The 19,965-nt window shown below is 39.8% G+C and overlaps 1 protein-coding gene across 1 annotated transcript in view; it reads right to left on the reverse strand.

The window, feature by feature from the left end:
• Nucleotides 1–19,965, reverse strand: part of ITGA9 (integrin subunit alpha 9) — a 487,954-nt gene that overhangs the window by 13,057 nt on the left and 454,932 nt on the right. Inside the window, exons 25-27 of the mRNA XM_040353279.1 lie at nucleotides 15,231–15,350; nucleotides 13,359–13,466; nucleotides 3,761–3,880 (exon numbers count right to left, since the gene is read on the reverse strand). Of these exons, the coding sequence (XP_040209213.1) occupies nucleotides 3,761–3,880; nucleotides 13,359–13,466; nucleotides 15,231–15,350 (348 nt within the window). The remainder of the gene's footprint in view (nucleotides 1–3,760; nucleotides 3,881–13,358; nucleotides 13,467–15,230; nucleotides 15,351–19,965) is intronic.

Consider the following 19,965-nt stretch of genomic DNA (forward strand, 5'->3'; position numbering starts at 1 on the left):
ACAAGTAAATACAGTCCAAGGCGCTTAGCGGCAGCAATCCCAAAGCAGAAGCAAGCTCTGAAAAATGTATACAAAGAAGAACAATCCTTTGTTCTTCTTTGTATTTTTTTTTTTTAGATCTGTATAAAACTAGTTGTAGCTGCTAGTAGCATTGCTCTGGGTGTGGCCAGAATAAAGGTCTCACGAGTAACCGCTTTGTAACCCTTGTATCTCCAATTCCTAATTTGATTTGACTCGATTGCGTTTGTTTTAAATGTAATTTATTTTATTTATAATAGGTTGAATAGGTCAGAAGGACATAGACAACCTTCAAAAATGCTGTATATTTGTACATTATAAGCAGTAAGATATACAAATGTGAAATGCAAAAAAGACACAAGAAAACACATTTAAATATATTTGGGGTCTTTCTGTGCTGTATACATAGCCATTGAATTTCATGTGCTACTTTAGTTGCAAAAGCTCCCATTACACCTCTTAACTCTATGAGACACCTTAGGCTCTCAGTAAAATTCTTTAGTAGCAGAAGTTTTTTTTTCCCTAAATATATTGCAAGCAGACTCCAAAGTCAATGCAGATCCTTAAAGTGGAGGTTCACCCTATATAAAATTTCTAAGACTACATCCAGCCCAGTCCTGCATATAAAATGACACTGACCTTTTTTTTTTCTTTGCCGTAGATAGCGTTTAGCCATGGAATTCACCGCGGCTTCCGGGTAGGGAATCCCGCGGGAGTGGGCGTTCCTATTGTCATGCCAATTGATTGACATGCTAAACGACGGCGCACACAGCGCGTCATGACTTCCCAAAGGAAGCTCGGGTCGGCTCGGCTCTATTCGGCGCCTGTGCACCGGCGCCGAATAGAGCCGAGCCGACCCAAGCTTCTTTCGGGAAGTCATGACGCGCTGTGTGCGCCGTCATTTAGCATGTAAATCAATTGGCATGACAATAGGAACGCCCACTCCCGCGGGATTCCCTACCCGGAAGCTGCGGTGAATTCCACGGCTAAACGCTATCTACGGCAAAGAAAAAAAAAGGTCAGTGTCATTTTATATGCAGGACTGGGCTGGATGTAGTCTTAGAAATGTTTTATAGGGTGAACCTCCACTTTAAGACCCCTTTCACACTTTCGCATTTTTCAGGCGCTCTTGGGCTAAAAATAGCACCTGTAAAGCGCCTGAAAACAGCTCCCCTGCAGTCTCAGTGTAAAAGTCTGAGGCAATGCGCTGGCAGGACGTTAAAAAACTCCTGCAAGCAGCATCATTGGAGCAGTGAAGGAGTGGTGTGTACACCAAATACCCAAATACCTGTGCAAAAACTATGGTAAAGTGACGCTAAAAATAGAGGTGCTTTACAACCGCCACCACCCATGCCCCTATGTGAAAGCAGCCTAACGCTCTTCAAAGAAAAAAAGAGAAGAACTCAGTCTCTTATGTGCCCCAAATATGACTTGCAACTCCTCAATGGCATCAAAGAAGGATACAGCAGAAGGTACACAACCTCTCAGCTTATAATCCCTGGCTTTGGGTGAAGCAAGAAATGTTGCATGGTTTTTGTAAAAAAAAAAAAAAAAAAATAGCATACTCCTAGCAACCCCCATGGGTGCAATGTATCCCAGTGGTTACTAAACTATGTAATTTTTCTATGAACAGTGGACAAAAGTGACAGCTGTGTATGGTGAGTGATAACCATTGTAGTACCCTCTTGGTGTGAAAATTTGGCTGACTCACTGTAGCTTAAGTGAGTCTTGGTAATTGCTGTGGGTTTAGATATAGGTCAGGCGGGAGGGCGCTACAGGTCAGGCTTCTATTGCCTCCCCCTGGTTTTAGAAACAACCAGAAAGTTCTAGAAGCTAATGGCTGGAGGTGGGGGGCGATGATCTGCATATTTATGAGAATTTGACAAATCCTGGGGCAGAAAGTCTGGCAGGGTGGTTGGATGGGCCACCAGGCTAGAGCTAAGGAGAGAGGAGGTGAAGTTGCAGAGGAAACTCCACTAACCTACCTTCTCATCCAGCAGACACCCTGCCCAGTGAGCAAAGATCTGTTCAGAAGGAGGCCTGAACAGCAGTCTATGCAAGAAGCAGGATTCAAGGGACACTGATTGCCTCTACCTGATCACACCCAGGACAATAAGGGAGAAGGCTGCCAGATGCAATATTCACCAGGTTTTCATGGGACAATGTTACAGCTAACTTAAATCCATTGTTCTGGGAGCATTTCTCAAGACAGCCAGGTGAGCTGGTATTTTCTACTGTGGGGACACAGAGCTTCTACCTACAGTTAACACCTTGCTATTTCTACTAAGGGGACATAGAGCTCCTACCAGAAGATATTTGCTACTGATCCATTAAGGACTGACATTATTGCAAAGAGAGTATAGTCCAGGATCCAGTTTTTGCTGCAAGTTGTACATAGAGAAGTTGTCCTCCAAGTTGGTGCTGAACTCAGTTGTGGACATTCCATAACCCTCTCATCCCTTTATGAGTTATATTCCCTTAATAAAAAAATAAAAACAAGGACTGGTTTCTGTGTCTGAATGCAAGTTGAAAAATGTAAGATGTGAGATAAAATTATAGTTGATGAAGTGACATATTTACTAAGCATTTGACCAAATTTAGGGAAAAAAATCACCATGGCATGTTCTATATAAAATCTTAAAAGATCTACATGGATAAACTTAGACACCAAAGCAACAGTCTTTAAAGGGGTTGTAAAGGTTAGTTTTTTATTTTCTAAATTGGTTCCTTTAAGCTAGTGCATTGTTGTTTTTTTCCTTCAATTTTCCTTCTAAATGTTTTTTTTCCTTTGTTTTCTTTTTCTGAATTTCTCACTTCCTGTTCCTCCTCAGTAAGCTGTTCTGGGTGACTAACCCCCAGCTAGAACAGCTCATATGATGGGGGAAAGCTTACTGAGGAGAAACAGGAAGTGAGAAATTCAGACAATAAAAACATTTAGAAGGGAAATTGAAGGAAAAGGTAAGTGAACCAACAATGCACTAGCTTAAAGGAACCTATTTAGAAAAAAAAAAAAAAAAAACCTTTAAGTCAATTGATGTAACTTAGAGAATATTTACAAGTATTCAGAAACATTGTATAGTAGAGTGGCTTTTGTGTAAAGAAATTTCTTGCTTTGGATCCTACATAATTATTTATAGTTTTGGTTAGCTCATTACATGCATGCAGTCATGCAGTCCACATAGATTTTCATTATCAGGGTCCAGAGTGGGACATCATTATTTCACATTAACAAAATAATCTTATTTACATTGGTCTGTGTAGGATAAATATAATCACTTATATTCATATTAGTAAATTCACTTCACTGTACCATTCTTATGGATTTACATTTGCATTAAAAAATATGTGCACCAAGGACAACGAATACATACAAATGTATAGATAAATGAAGATAATTAGTACAAACCAATAATGCAATATAACTCCACCAATAAAGCATTGTATTATCATATGAAATTTAAATTGTAGTTAAATGTTTATAGCATATAAATAATAATCTTTAAAGAAAGGCAGCAAGCCTGGCAGAGATCTATCACATTGGATAAATGTTAAAAAAGGATAAAGAGAAAAAAACCTGAAGCAAGTGATTAGACAATTTAATAAAAACTTTAATAGCTTACTTTGTGTCGAAAAGACTAAAGTATAGTTTTAACTTACAGAAGAAGTAATAAGAATTAATATACAATACAGAGTAAGAATCCCAAGGCTTTATGTTCCACTGGCAAGTGTAAATATAACATACCTTCCATAGTAGTACAGCCAATAGCAAAAATATAAGGATTCCAAACAGTAAGCTAATAGCAATGATCCAGCCGACCACATAACCACGTGGCTCGAGATTATGTAAGGCTTCAAAAATCACCTGGAAAGAAATTGCATTATGTTATACAGATTGATTAAATTACAGCTTATCTGTGATCAAAATGTAAAATTATGCATTCAGTTCTACATTGTATTTCAATTATTTGACACCTATAACTATCTATTTGAATAAGCTTGATGTTTGGTCATCTCTCGCCAACTAATTAAATTCAATATACTAACTATAACTTACAAAGCCATCCACAACCTGGTCCCCAGCAACATCACTTACCTAGTCTAAAAAAATACTAACCTAATTCGCTCCTCCCAAGATCTCCTGCTCTCAAACTCCCTTGTCACCTCATCCCATGCTCGCCCTTGGGACTTCTCCAGAGCCTCTCCCATCCTCTGGAATGCTCTACCCCAATCTGTCCGACTTTCTCCTACTTTGTTCACTTTCAGACGATCCCTGAAAACTCATCTCTTAAGAGAAGCCTATCTGGCTATCTCCCACAGTTATTACCTCTTGACCTTCCCTCTTAGATTTTAAGCTCTAAGGAGCAGGGCCCTCTAATTCCTACTGTATTAACCTCTTCAATACTGGGCACTTTCACCCCCTTCCTTCCCAGTCTAATTTTCAGCTTTCAGCGCTCTCGCACTTTCAATGACAATTGCGTGGTCATGCTACCCTGTACCCAAATAACATTTTCATCATTTTGATCGCACAAATAGAGCTTTCTTTTGGTGGTTTTTATTTACGATTTTTTTTATTTTTTTGCGATATAAGTGAAAAAAGAGTGGAAATTTGGGAAAAAAAAACAATATTATTTTTTTCTTTCTATTTTAAAAGAAATCCAATAAAATCAAATGTTGTCATAAATTTAAGCCAAAATGTTGTCTGCTACATGTCTTTGGTAAAAAAAATCCCATTAAGTGTATAATAATTGGTTTGTGTGATCACAGAGAGATGTACGCAAATGATCATGTACAGATGTGTGCAGGTGATCACGGACATATGTATGCAGATGATCATTGGGACATATGATTGTACTGTTACATATGTGGGGGACAGGTGTTTTTACTGTGTGGGGACATGTGTTTTGGGGACATTGTTTAGGGACATTGTTTTGGGACATGTATTTTACATTGTGTGGGCACACTAGGCTGGTGATCAGTGTGTAAAAAGCTGTAAAAAAACAGGTCATAAAAACTGATCACCAGCCGGCTGCAGCGATCCGCTCTCCTCACTGACAACTTCTGTGTGAGGAGAGGAGAGCCGATCACCTAGCAACCATCTCTCTATTTACATCACATGATGGCTGTGATTGGACACGGCTGTCCTGTGATCAGGAGGGCCAATCACAGAGCCCTCCTGCCGATCAGAGATGCGCCGTGTCCAGGTGACACAAGCGCATCGGGATCACGCCGCTGTGCGTGCATGCGCGCTTCCCCCCATCTAAGGGACGTTCCTGAACGTCCACTCAAAAGGAGAGAGCGCCGACCCAGCTGTATGTATGCAGTGGCCGGGTGGGATGTGGTTAAAGTGTATTGTATTTGTACTGTCGACCCTAACGTTGTAAAGCAATGCATAAATTGATGGCACTATATAAATCCTGCATAATAATAATAATAATAATAATAATAATAATAATAATAATAATAATAATGTTAGTAAACTCCCATTTTAAAGATCTCCACACATTTACTTTTTTGAGTTCTGTGACACATATTCACTGTGCTCTGTAAGTGGGCACTGCTGTGTCATACATTTGACAGAGCTTGCTTTCTGAATTACAGAAGTGCTGATGTGACAAGAGAAGTTTCAGGAAGTGGAGTCAGTACAGGAATCGCTGCTTGCAGACAGCAAGGTACCATGGGATATGTAGTTCTTAGAAATTGAAAGTAAATAGCAGAGGAAAAGCTTCAAAGATTGTCAGCGTTTACAACAGTAAAGAGATTTTTCAAGTAATATTATATTGGATTGCCAAAAAGAACTATTGTTTTTATTGCTATTATGATGCTGCTGTTCCAAAAGAAAAATGTTATAGAGCTCCTATAAAAAATTATTATTAACTTCAAGGTAGTTGTTAACCATATAATTTGAATATATGTATTAGGGTAAAAAAAAAAAACAGCTGAAAAGAAATGCTTAACTCGTCCATCAAGGAAAAAATAAAAAGATATAGGGCCAGATTAACGTAGGGGAGCGGCGGCGTAACGTATCGTAGATACGTTACACCGCCGCAAGTTTTCATCGCAAGTGATTCACAAAGCACTTGCGATGAAAACTACACCGGCGGCCTCCGGCGCAAGGCGGGCCAATTCAAATGGGCGTGTGCCATTTAAATTAGGCGCGCTCCCGCGCCGGACCTACTGCGCATGCTCCGTTTCGCAATTCCCGTCGTGCTTTGCGCGCCGTAACGTCATTTTTTCGAACTGCGACACGCGTAGCGTACTTCTGTATTCCCGGACGCGTTACGCAAACGATGTTAAATTTTAAATTTCGACGCGGGAACGACGGCCATACTTTAGACAGCAATACGATTGCTGACTAAAGTTAGGGCACCCAAAACGACGACTAAATTTGCGACGGGAAACTAGACTAGCGGTGACGTAGCGAACGCGAAAATCCGTTGTGGATCGCCGTAACTCCTAATTTGCATACCCGACAGTGGTTTACGACGCAAACTCCCCCCAGCGGCGGCCGCGGTACTGCATCCTAAGATCCGACAGTGTAAAACAATTACACCTGTCGGATCTTATGGATATCTATGTGTAACTGATTCTATGAATCAGTCGCATAGATAGAAACAGAGATACGACGGCGTATCAGGAGATACGCCGTCGTATCCCCTTTGTGAATCTGGCCCATAGATACTACAGGTGGTAAAGGGATAAAGAGGTGGGGCTCTAGTTGAGGCATAATACAAAAAGACTAAATGGAAGGAATACCGTGAATTGCATTCCAAGGAATAAAAGGTTTCAGAGTTTTTATACTTCTAGAGCTGGAAATGTACTATACATAATGTATGCCAGCATATGCAGTGTCTTTTATAGTTCCAACAGGCTACTGAACTTTATTTTTCAATGTGTTCAAACACTTTCATCCATATAATCCGACCTTTGGGGAAATAATGTATAGTTAATTGACATTCCATGAATATTATTGGAGTGTATGGAAATTCTGTGTTTGTAGAAATATTTGAATATTATAGAAATATATTCCACTATCATTAGTATATATTCCACAATTTCTTAAGTTGCAAACAACATCTACTTCATACTTCTATAACTCACAGGCATTAGAAAAGTGATTCAAAACTAATTATATAACTTTATGCCATATTTGTTTCTCTGATGTCAGACCCTGACACTTGGGGTTGATTTACTAAAGGCTGTGCACTTTTGCAAGTGCAGTTGCTCCAGAGCTTAGTAAATGAGGTGAAGCTTCACTTTTCAACGAATACCTAATCACATGCAAGAAAAAAAAAAAAAAATGTATGCACCTACGGTAACTATACTATTCTAACTATTCTATTTTTCTAACAAATTTTCACATTACAGATTTATCATTTATAAAAGCCCTTCAACCATACATTTTTTTAAAGCTTCCATTATAGCTGCATAAATCTTTATCATTTTTTTATTTTTTTTTAACAAAGCCCATATAATTGTGTTGGCGCAAACCAATAAAACATAACATAATCCCCCCAAAAATCTATGTGAATGTTAAAGATAAAACTGCACTGAGGTTAATTAAAAACAAAAGTATATAAATCTAATATTGTGCTTTTTGTGAAAAAGCAAAAATTGTAGGTACACAAAACTCCAAATAGGCTACTTACATACCCTTAAAACTTTATATATTTAGAATTGTAGTAAAATGTTGACCCCAAAATTATTCTTTTAACTGACCGCCTCCTGCACATATACGTCGGCAGAATGGCACGGCTGGGCACAAGCATGTACAGGTACGTCCTCTTTAAGTGCCCAGCCATGGGTCGTGGGCGCGTGGTCTGAAGCTCCGTGACCGCGGGACCCGCGGACCCGATCGCCGCTGGAGTCCCGTGATCAGTCCCCAGAGCTGAAGAACGGGGAGAGCTTCCCCGTTCTTCACTGTGGCGCCGTCATTGATCGTGTGTTCCCTTTTATAGGGAAACACAATCAATGATGTCACACCTACAGCCACACCCCCCTACAGTTAGAAACACAAATGAGGCCACACTTAACCCCTTCAGCACCCCCTTGTGGTTAACTCCCAAATTGCAATTGTCATTTTCACAGTAAACAATGCATTTTTAATGCATTTTTTGCTGTGAAAATGACAATGGTCCCAAAAATGTGTCAAAATTGTCCAAAGTGTCTGCCATAATGTCGCAGTCACAGGAAAAATCGCTTATCGCTGCCATTAGTAGTAAAAAAAATAAAAATGCAACAAAACTATCCCCTATTTTGTAAACGCTATAAATTTTGCGCCAACCAATCGATAAACGCTAATTGCGATTTTTTTTACCAAAAATAGGTAGAAGAATACGTATCAGCCTAAACTGAGGAAAACATTTTTTATATATTTTTGGGGGATATTTATTATAGTAAAAAATATTAATTTTTTTCAAAATTTTCGCATTTTTTTTTGTTTATAGCGCAAAAAATAAAAACCGCAGAGGTGATCAAATACCACCAAAAGAAAGCTCTATTTGTGGGAAAAAAAGTATGCCAATTTTGTTTGGGAGCCACAACGCACGACCGCGCAATTGTCAGTTAAAGCGACGCAGTGCCCAATCGCAAAAACTGGCCAGGTCCTTTAGCTGTCTAAAGGTCCGGGTCTTAAGTGGTTAAATAGCAAAAAAAGTGGTGATTAAATACAACAAAAAGTAAGCTCTATGTGTGTGAAAAACATTATAAAATTTTGATTTGCGTACAGTATTGCATGGCCACACAATTGACAGTTAAAGAGTAACTTCACTTTTCTTGAGATTACTACCTTTTGTTATTCTGAAGAAAGGTACATTTTTAATAACATTCAATAATTTTTTATTTTTATTTTCTTATTTCAGGTACTTCTATAGCGCCGTCAATTTACTCAGCGCTTTACATAAATATTGTACATTCACATCAGTCCCTGACCTCAAGGAGCTTACAATCTAAGGCCTTGTACACACAACCGGTCGTGTGTACACTTTTCGACGAGGAAACTGTTGAGGATCTCGTCGAGCCAAAAAGAGAGCATGTCTTTTTTTTTCTCTACGGGAATGGGGAAATTTGGCTCGCCGAGATCCTCGACAGCCTAACAAGGAACTCGATGAGCAAAACGATGTGTTTCGCCCGTCGAGTTTCTCGGTCGTGTGTACGAGGCTTCAGGCCTCATACACACGACCAAGTTTCTCGGCAAAAACCAGCAAGAAAGTTGCTGGTATTTTTTTTTGCCAAAGGAAACCGGACGTGTGCACACTTTTCGACGAGGAAACTGTCAAGGATCTCGTCGAGCCAAAAAGAGAGCATGTCTTCTTTTTCCTCGACAGGAATGGGGAAATTTGGCTCGCCGAGATCCTCGACAGCCTAACAAGGAACTTGACGAGCAAAACGATGTGTTTCGCTCGTCGAGTTACTCGGTCGTGTGTACGAGGCTTCAGGTCCCTAAACCGTCATACATATACTAGGGCCAATTTAGACAGGATCCAATTAACCTACAAGCATGTCTTTACACTTTGACTTGTGTCAAAATTGTAGACGCTATTATTATTTTTTATTTGCTATTTTTTTCCCCACAAAAGTATAGTTACTCTTTAACCGCTTCCCGCCTGCAGTATAGTGAAATGATTGGCGGGCGAGACTACTCTTGTTCAGGGCATGGCGTCATTACGTCATGCCCTGATGATCGGCGCAGCCCCATTAGTGCCACCTATCAGTGCCAACTATCATTGCTGCCTATCCATGCCACCTATCAGTGCACATAACAGCTGTCCATCAGTGCCACCTATTAGAGCCCATCACTGCAGCTTCATCACCACACATCAATAAAGGTGAAAAATTACACATTTACACAATTTTATAAGAGAAACAAAGAAAACCTTTTTTCTTCAACAAATTCTTCATTTTTCATGTGTTTAGCAAAAAAATAAAAAACCCAGTGGTGATTAAATACCACCAAAATAAAGCTCTATGTGTCTGAATTTTAAAAAAAAAAATTGGTTTGGATACAGTGTTGCATGGCTGCGCAATTGTCATTCAAAGTGCAACAGCGCTGAAATTGGCCTGGGCAGAAAGGGGTTGAAAATGCCCTAAAATAGCGCACTGCAGAATAGCCAAAATTGCCCTGGTCATGAAGGGGGTAAAACCTTCCAGAGCTTGAAGTAGTTAAAACGATCCCCTGGTGCTTTTACTAAAACAATAAGCTGCAGGTTTTCTAAACTTTACAGATCTGAATTGTGAGTGAAAAGAAAACCCAATTTACTGTAAAGTAGCTGTTTTGTGTGCTCCTTCAGTCTACCTGTGCCAAAAACATGGAGCAGCAAGCCAAACACAGCGTCAAGGGAAAACGTATAATAATGTTGACCTTTTCTTACAAAAACATATTTTAGTTTCTCATTGCTGAGGGGGTAGTAAGCAGAAAGGAGCCATTACAAAAATGTACCTCCTAGATCCATTGCCAAGTGAATAGTCAATCCAGAGCCGCATTTGTTCTTGCGGTTGCAGTCAATAACCTGCATTAATACTGAGTGCTGCAAAAGGATTCGGTTGGCGATTACAAAATTAACTATTTTTTATCTGTATAATGTATCACTACTAGAGAAAATGTTTATGTTTTATATCCTTTTTTTCAATCTATGCTTTAGACATGCTAACTTTGTGAATGGTAGTAAAAATGTATTTGTTACGAAGTGATTTATTTATAAAAAAAAAAAACGAAATAGCTGTTTGCACGTCCTAACTGTATGTAAATTAGTTCTGTGTCAATGGGGCAAAATTGTATGTTCTTAGGCTATATTCTTTGCAGATTGAGAATGTGTGAAGGAAGAAAATACAGCATTAAGGCCACTAAATGGTGTTGATTATCAATTATTATGCTCCTTAGCTCCATTTGGAGGCCATAACACAATATTTTCTGCATTCACACATTCAAACCACTGCATGTATTGCCTGAGAACATTCGATTTTGACCATTCATAAAGAAAAATGTAATGGAAAATTTGAAGGACAAGCTACGTAATTTTTTATGAATACACCTCAATGTGTTATGTCAAAATGAGGATAACTTACTTACCTATTCAGTTCAAAATTTAGATTTTCTGTATAATGCTTATCATGTTTTTTTGTCAACAAGTTTATGTAATATGGCAGAGCTATGACCACTGTAATACTTGCCCTGGTACTGCTAGCAAAAAAAAAAAAACCTTTAGGCTGGGTTTACACTAGTGCAAATTGGATGCGGGTTTCCCTGCATCCAATTTGCATGACAGGAGGTTGTGACCAGCTCTCTATGGAGCAGGTTCACACATCTTAGGAGCGCCTTGGTGCGACTTGCACAGGAGTCCTGTGTGTCTTCTGGTCCGTTTCAGCTTCGAATTTAGCCAAATATTCGGGCTGAAATCGGACCTGATACAGTGAATGGAGACGCACCGGACCCCCTGCTGTGAGCCGCTCTGTGCCTTAGTGTGAACCCAGCCTAAAGGGTGTACTGGGAGTCATGTAATATAGATCAGTTATAAAGCCTTGCACACACGACTGAGATTCCTGGCAAGAAAACAGCTAATAGAGATTTTTGCCATGAAAACCGCCGGGCGTGTGTATGCTCCCTCGCTGGGAAAACTGCCAGGAATCTGGGCGGGAAAAATAGAGAACCTGCTCTCTATTTTCCCACCGGGATTCAAGGTGTTTTTTTTTTCCCACTAGATTTACTACACTTGCCAATGGAAAACAATGCAAGGTAGTGCAGAGGAATCATAAGCCCTGTATACACGGTCGGGATTCCCGACCAAAGCTCTCCCCGCAGTTTTCCCGGCAGACTTTATACCCCCGGGAATCCTGGCCGTGTGTACAGGGCTTAACAGTGTGGCTAGGGCAAAAGTTAAAAACAAAGGGCCTGATCCACAAAAGGGATACGCCGGCGTATCTACTGATACGCCGTCGTATCCCTGTTTCTATCTATGGAACTGATCCACAGAATCAGTTTCTCATAGATAGGCAGAAGATCCGACATGTGTAAGGGACTTACACTGTCGGATCTTAGGATGCAGTACCGCAGCCGCCGCTGGGGGCATTTCTCGTCGAAATCCAGCGTCGGGTATGCAAATTAGCACTTACGGAGATCCACTAAGCTTTTACGCTTCGTTTTTTCTCCGTAAGTATTAGTTTGCCGTCGCAAAATTAGCGCTGCTTTTACAAGGTGTAAAGTTAGTACACCTTGTAAAAGTATACCCTTCTATCCCGCGTCGCTGTCATTTTTTTTTCGCCGCAACTCTTTTTTTTTTTACGCCCATTTTCGCGATTCTCAAAACCCAAGGAAACGTAAAACCGCGCAAAGCACGTCGGGAAAATAACGTCGGGAGCATGCGCAGTACGTCCGGCGCGCGAGCGCGCCTAATTTAAATGGGACTCGCCCCATTAGATTAGGAACGCCTTGCGCCGGACAGATTTAAGTTACACCGCTCAAAATTTCTAGGTAAGTGCTTTGTGGATCGGGCACTTAGGTAGAGATTTTGCGGCGGTGTAACTTAAACGGGAATAATTAAGTTACGCCGGGTTTTTGTGGATCAGGCCCAAAGTGCCTCCATTTTCTCTGCCTATTAAAGCATAGGGCCCAATTATTGTTACTAGAGTTAATTTCATTAGCCCATTAAAGTTAAGAATTTACATGTCCATGTGTAGAGATATTATAATAGTAAATTAAGTATTATTTGACAAATTGTAACAGCTAAATACCATTTGTAATACCTGGACATTTGGATCCAATCTACCAGTAAAACAACAGAGCAAACGCCAATATTTTTCTCACTGGGCAAACAGTTCTGTACAAGGCATTTGGTGAACTATTAAATGGGTACTTTTTAATTCTGTACTGGGCCTCAATAGCCCAGTTCCCTTAATAAGTTTGACAAGGCAATCCCTAATTCACAATTACAATTTTCTTACAGAACATTAGCTTTATCCAGTGAGAATCCCAATTCAGGCAAATCCTTCATCAATAATTATATATGCTATACTCTATATCGGTCATAAAAGAAAATGCGGAGCAAATACTTAGGAGCACTATTATACTAATATTGCCTATTGCTGTCAATTGACTGGAAGCAAGGAAATTTGATCAGGTTAGAGGTTTTAGAGGAATAATTGTTTTCTACTAATGACCATACAAATAAAAAACCTTTGTGATTTTTCAGAATTAACATTCCAGTTGTCAAAATGCTGCAATAGTTCATAAGAAGCACAGTCCCGATAGCAGGTTTTCCCAAGGGCCCCATCGTCCCTTAAACAGTCAAATGAAGGCAGGTATATTTTTAGAATTTAGTATATTGGACATATTTAACAAGATAACTTACTGTTGCATGTTGGGAGTTCCCATGTGGTACTTCTATTGTCTGTAGCCTTGAATCAGCTCCTACTCTCACTGTGGCTCTCGTTACAAACTGGATTACTGATGAACTATCCTGTGGAACACATAATATAACATTTTCAAGGAGAGAAAAAAAAGAACAATCTGCAGTATCCCCTGATACACTATGTCCTTAGATTGCCTTTAACATATGTAATCTCTGATTCTGCAAAGCTAGATTTCTCAAACCACTCGAACAATTTCACTCCCGCATGTCAGCCCCGATTTCAAAAAACATCTGTGTGGGTTTCTGTGGAAATCGCACCCGAGATTGCAAAACGTAGCACAGAAACTACTTTCGGAAATCGGTGTGGCTCCACAAATGCAGCGTTTCATCAATTGGGACGGTGCCATTGACTGCAATTGCTGCTGATTTGACATGTCAAAACGCAGCCAATGTGAACCAGAGCTCAAACGACTTGAATTACTGCACTCAGGTGGCACTGCTCTCTCTCCTTGGTATTTTTTAAGATATACTGAGTGCTATGTTGTTTTTTTCTTTTCCTGAGTTACAATTCTGAATATTTCCTCGTGCTGACTGTTTTGGAAGGGGGAAGTTGAAATTCTCCTTTATAGTCCATTGCGATGTTTAAAGGGATCCTGCTTTTTGGACCTTTTGTAATCTTAAGGTCCACCTAAGAAAGTGAGAGTCTGTCCACTAGAGTTCATGATGGTGAAGACTACACATACTTAATTCACCTGTGTTTTTTTTCTCAGGTCTCCTTTGGATGAATTCAATAATTGTCACTATAATTAATTCATTATGACAAGCACTTTATTTAGAGCTGTGTATCAATTTCTGTTCGCACATTTGTTATAACTGTTTAGTACTGGTCTCATTGTTTTGGCACATTTATTAATATTTTTTAGCGTGGTACAGTTTTTTTTCTTGTGATCTTAGCAAAGTCTATTAGGACTTTAAGGCTGGGTTCACACTGATACGACACGACAGTCATACTACTTTCATCCTACTTTGCTCTGCGACATCAGTCCTACATTGGTCCCACATCCATCCGACTTTCATGAACAGGAAACTACTTTGATCCAACTTTGTGATAGTCTGACTTGTCCTTTGACCAATTAAAACAATAATGCCAGTGTGAGAAAAATTCCTTTTACTGCTGCTGTAATCACAATGTCGGATGTCAAAAGTCGGAAGGTTAGGACAAGGATCCAACTTTGATCCGACTTCAATGATATTTAATGGGCTAAAGTAGGCTCAAAGTCGGACCAAAGTAGTGCAGGGACTTTTTTCAAAGTCGGACCGACTTGTGTTAGACCAGTTAAGATGTCTCTCATAGGGAATCATTGATTTTCATACGTCATGCGACAATAGCTCCTAATGTCGGGGGGTGTTTCGTACCAGTGTGAACCCGGCATGAGGACTGCAGCTTTATAGCAGTTTAAAATTGGGATGAGCGCAAGATTTTTGGTTGTATTTATCTGTACAAAAAAGCTTTGTTAGTCTAGTTGGAAAAACATCTAAAAAGAATACTTGCCCCAAATTTGATTCATGCAACCATAATAAAACCCACCTAAGTTTCATAGTGGTCAATGCATGGAACATGTAGTGTCTTCTTTATCTGTTATCATTACTATAACTTCACAGTATAAATTACTGCAATAGAAAACATGCAGTGCCTTTCCCTGCTCATATTCTGGTACTGGTACTCAGAGTGGAGCTGTGATGAAGAAATAGGAGGTAAGGTTTACACTGGGCATTATTTTTATTAGTTCAGGCCAAAGCTCATCTCCATCTTTATCAAGCTGTTTTAATAGGGATGAGGGTGGGTCTTATAATGATTAATGCTAGTCTTACCTTTTTTAATATTTCTGTATTTAGCAGCATCAGAATATCAATGTTTCGAGTCTCTTCTTTAGCTAATGGCATTAGTTTACATTCTACATTTAAGCACGGATATGCAGATTTCTGACAATCCTAAAAGACAAAATGCAGTATAATGATTAATATGAATAACACTTTTCTGCTATGGGCAAACTGGGTATGAAATATAATAAAGCAAGAGCTGTTAATATTTTATACCAAACACATATTCAATGTAGTTTCAGATTTTCAGTCATTATAATGATATTTTAAATTCATCTTGTGACTATGCAAGTGTACTTTCTGCTAAGAGACTGAAGAACTCAAACTGTGGGGTTGATTTAGTACACACAGAGTGTGAAAAATCCCTTGGGATAATATACAATTGCTCAATCTCTGTTTAACTGGAACCCTTTATATTGGACCACCATAATGGAGATGTTCAACAAAACTCAACGAATTGCCATGTTGTGCTATTGGTTTTATTCATGTTTAATAAAAACTATATTATATTTCTATAAATATATTTGTCTGGTTTCCATTATTATTTGTAAGCACCGTTACAATCCCTTCCCAAACCTCCCGCTCTTTTGAATAATCGATTTCTCGGGATGAGGTACTAAACATTAGGTGTTCATCCATAGCCGGACAAAAAACTCTACAAATGATACAGCTATGTTTGATTAAGCATGCTTTCTTATGTACCTCAATGCTTTGACAAAGCATGGTGACACTATGGCCCTTATTTGTGTGAAGGGAGATGAAGCGGAATGAAGCATATCAAAGTAAACACAAACATCCACTGATGTGTAGATTGATTTTAAAATAAAGCTAACTGGATGTTTTAAGTACAGTAAACATGGACTGCTTCTTAGCATTTCAACTCATTTCACAGTTTAACAAATAGAGCCGCTGTAATAACTGTGGGAACAAGCATTTTTTTTGTCTTTGTATAGTTCTACATCATTTTAAATAATAAAAAAGAATGCCATGCTATTTTACTGTAAATGTTTGAACCTTTTCCTGTGAGCCTTAAGGATGTTATACCGTTGTTTTGCAATCAGTAATATAAACTCACACTAAAGAAGTTTACAGTATATACTAAGACAATGCATAACAGTTGTATCATGCCAATGACCAATCAAATGTCACCTTTTATTGGTTCTGAGCAGTTAAAATGGTGAAAAATCACAGCAGTTAGGGTGCTTTATTTTTATAAAACAAGTCAATAAAACAATTTGTCAGAACCCATTGCAAGGCCTGCACAGGTTAAACAAAGGCAAATAATTAAAATTTTTGGTCTTGATCAAATTAAATAAAAAAGAAAAGATACGTAAATCAGTATTCATTATTTTAAAATTGTCTTTAAAGACATGTTTATCTTTTACAAGCGTAAACTAACCTAACTAAGGAAAGTTTTTTTTTTACCTTAATGCATTCTCTGCATTAAAGTGGTTGTACAGGTAGAAGTTTTTTTTTTTTTTAAGGCATTCTATGTACAGCCCCTTTAATGCAGAGAATGCATTAAGATAAAAAACCTTCTGACCTGAGGTCCCTATCTGTCCAGTGATGTCCACGAGTGTCTCAGTCGTCCGATATTCTCCTTACTGATTGGCTAAGACACAGCAGCGGCGCCATTGGCTCCCACGGCTGTCAATTAAAGTCAGCTAGCCAATTAGGGGAGAGAGGGGGTGGGGCAGAATTGGGGCTCTATATATGAATGGACACAGGGAGCCGTGACTCGGCTTGGGTGCCCCCAAGACGCTTTTCCCAACTTGTTCATTCCCCGACTTGTTCATTCCCCGACTTAGTTGGGGTAGGCGGTACACTTTGGTGGTGGTGGGTCAGCCACGCCCTGTGACCTTTGACCTCTGGGGACCCGCCTTCTGACCTTTGGGGGAGGTCCCTGTTCCAATTCCTGAGTCCTAGCCATATTCTTCAATGGGAAATCCTAACCCTGAGCCGAACCCTTACCCTAAGCTGAACCCTAACCCTAGCTGACCTTTGACCCCCATAGCACTCCACCCCCCGTCCCCACTTACAAATTCTCTAAGCCCAATCTTAATACAGCAATGTGCATGGCAGCAAAGGCTCTTGAGGCTCTCTCCCTCCTCATTGGCTCAGACACAGCAGTGGGAGACATTGGTTCCTGCTGCTGTCAATCTCAGCCAGTGAGAAGGGGCTGGGGCCAAACCACAAACTGTGTGTCTTAGAGACACACAGAGCCAGTGAACACATGAGAGCCCCCGTAGCAAGTGGCTTTCTATGCGGGCCCTCAGCAGGGGGTAGAGGCCAGGAGTACCGGCAGGGGACGCAAGAACAAGAGGATTGGGGCTGCTCTATGCAAAACCATTTTAAATAGCAGGTAAGAATTACGTAAAAATCTGTGCATTTACAATTATTTTAAATCATTTTGACTTTTAAAATTTGAAGTTTATTGTGTACATGACTCATTTAATCATAATAACTAATAATAATGTGGATTTACTCATTGCAATGGGCTCTTTTTTAGTGCATTAAATGAACTACAACCTATCACAATCATATTTATTACTACTAATGTGTTTATTAAAATGTAGATGAAAACATCCATATGTAATGCGATTATTTCATGGCATAAACAAATCTACATTACATTTAGAGATTTGGTCACATAGTTATCACTTAGGGATATACATTATTTCACAGACATATTATTATGCTCTACAGACATAACTCCTACTCCTGGGATGCAGCTTGGCAGGCAAAAAGATATAAAAAGCTATTTAAAGTTCAGAAAAATAAACTATGAATGGTCTGCACAGAGATAAGATAAGCTCTCTTAGATGCTAATGTATTTAAGAAGAGAGGCACATAAGTAGATTAAAATATGTAGACAGCAGTAACTAAAAAAAGGCATTAAAGCAAAACCAAAATCATTCTCTTCCAGCCATAGTGTTGCCAGACACCATGGCGTGTTGGCAGTGTGGCTAATGGCTGACAGTTTATTAGGATGCTAGTCAACCTTTACAAGGCAGCAGTTTAAAAGAGCAGACTGCAGCCCAGATTTATCCATGTATACCATCTTTCTACTACTATGTACGGTTTAGTGACAGTGGCAGATGTAAACCGACTTGTGTCCTACCTCCAATGTGATCCAAGAGTATAGTGGGCTGTATCCGTGTCCCAAATCAAAAACTCAATGATTATATAGCAAGAATTACCTACAATAACGTATTGTCTTTCGTATTGTTGCAACTGTTATCTGCTCTTCTAAGGATCCATTTGTTATATATCCCAAGTTGACTTTCGATTTTCCGGTGGCTACATGGCTAGGGGGTGCCTTTGGAGCCACTGCAACATGTGTGTTACCCTATTCAGCGAAACATCAAGCCGTTCTGTGCGCACATTGATCTGCCCACGTGACAGGCAAGCAAGGAAGACTCTTCTAATTTAGCATGCTTCTGCATTTAGCATAGCCCATGATAAGCATCATGGGCACTGCTAGGCATGGGGGAAAAGATTGGGTGCCCAAAACCCAAAAAGGAAGTACGGGGGGAGTGCTGCAGCACAAGCCTGGGCACTGGAAAGTTCAGTGAGCTAAATCTTACATGGGGACGTACCCCCTTCTTTAAGGTCCAAGCAGTAATGCTCATCACCTCAACCATCTCAAGCTTAAAAAAATAAAAGCTTGGGGCCAGATTCACGTAGAGCGGGCGCAGCGTAACGTAACTGGTTTACGTTACACCGCCGCAATTTTTCCGATTCAGTGCCCGATCCACAAAGCACTTACCTGGAAATTTGCGGCGGTGTATCGTAAACAGGTCCGGCGCAAGGCGGTCCAATTCAAATGGGGCGGGTACCATTTAAATTAGGCGCGCTCCCGCGCCGGACGTACTGCGCATGCTCCCGTCGCAAATTTCCCGACGTGCTTTGCGCGAAATTACGACGCGCCGACGTTTTGTGAATCACGACATGAAAAAAGATTTACGCCGGGAAAAATAAAAGATTTAAAAAAAATTCGAAAGCGACGCGGGAAAGACAGGCATACTTTAACATGGTGGAGTACTTTTACACCATGTTAAAGGTGCACTATCTTTGCGACGGAAATCTAACACTTGCGACGCCGTAACGACGGGAAAAATCTTTGTGGATCGCCGTAACTCCTAATTTGCATACCCAACGCTGGTTTACGACGCAAACTCCCCCCAGCGGCGGCCGCGGTACTGCATCCTAAGATCCGACAGTGTAAAACAATTACACCTGTCGGATCTTCTGGCTACCTATGCGTAACTGATTCTATGAATCAGTGGCATAGATAGAAACAGAGATACAACGGCGTATCAGGAGAAACGCCGTCGTATCTCTTTGGTGAATCTGGCCCTTAATTTTTTGTAGTTTGCAGCAAAAAACCTTCACTGACTAGGTTTTACAGCAACAGTAACAAATAGGAAGGATTTTTTTTCTGGTCCGGTGTGGCCAGCTAAACCAAAAATTATCAAAATTACTACATTTGTATTCTAAACTCTTGATTCATTTTTCTTCAGCAAGATCAGAATTTTACTCTACACTCTATGTTACAGTTAGGATTTTCCAGTTTCCAGTTTAGTCGCTCATTCATGGCGAGTTAAATTGATTCAGTCAAAGTTATCCCTGGCACACTTTGTGCTTATTAATATGCCGGCATTCTGAAGCATTATTCCTATTTCAACACTCAAAGTGCCGTGGTAAAAGTAGAATTTCCCCTCTT

This window comes from Rana temporaria, chromosome 5, assembly GCF_905171775.1.
Source record: "Rana temporaria chromosome 5, aRanTem1.1, whole genome shotgun sequence".
Classification (NCBI taxonomy): domain Eukaryota; kingdom Metazoa; phylum Chordata; class Amphibia; order Anura; family Ranidae; genus Rana; species Rana temporaria.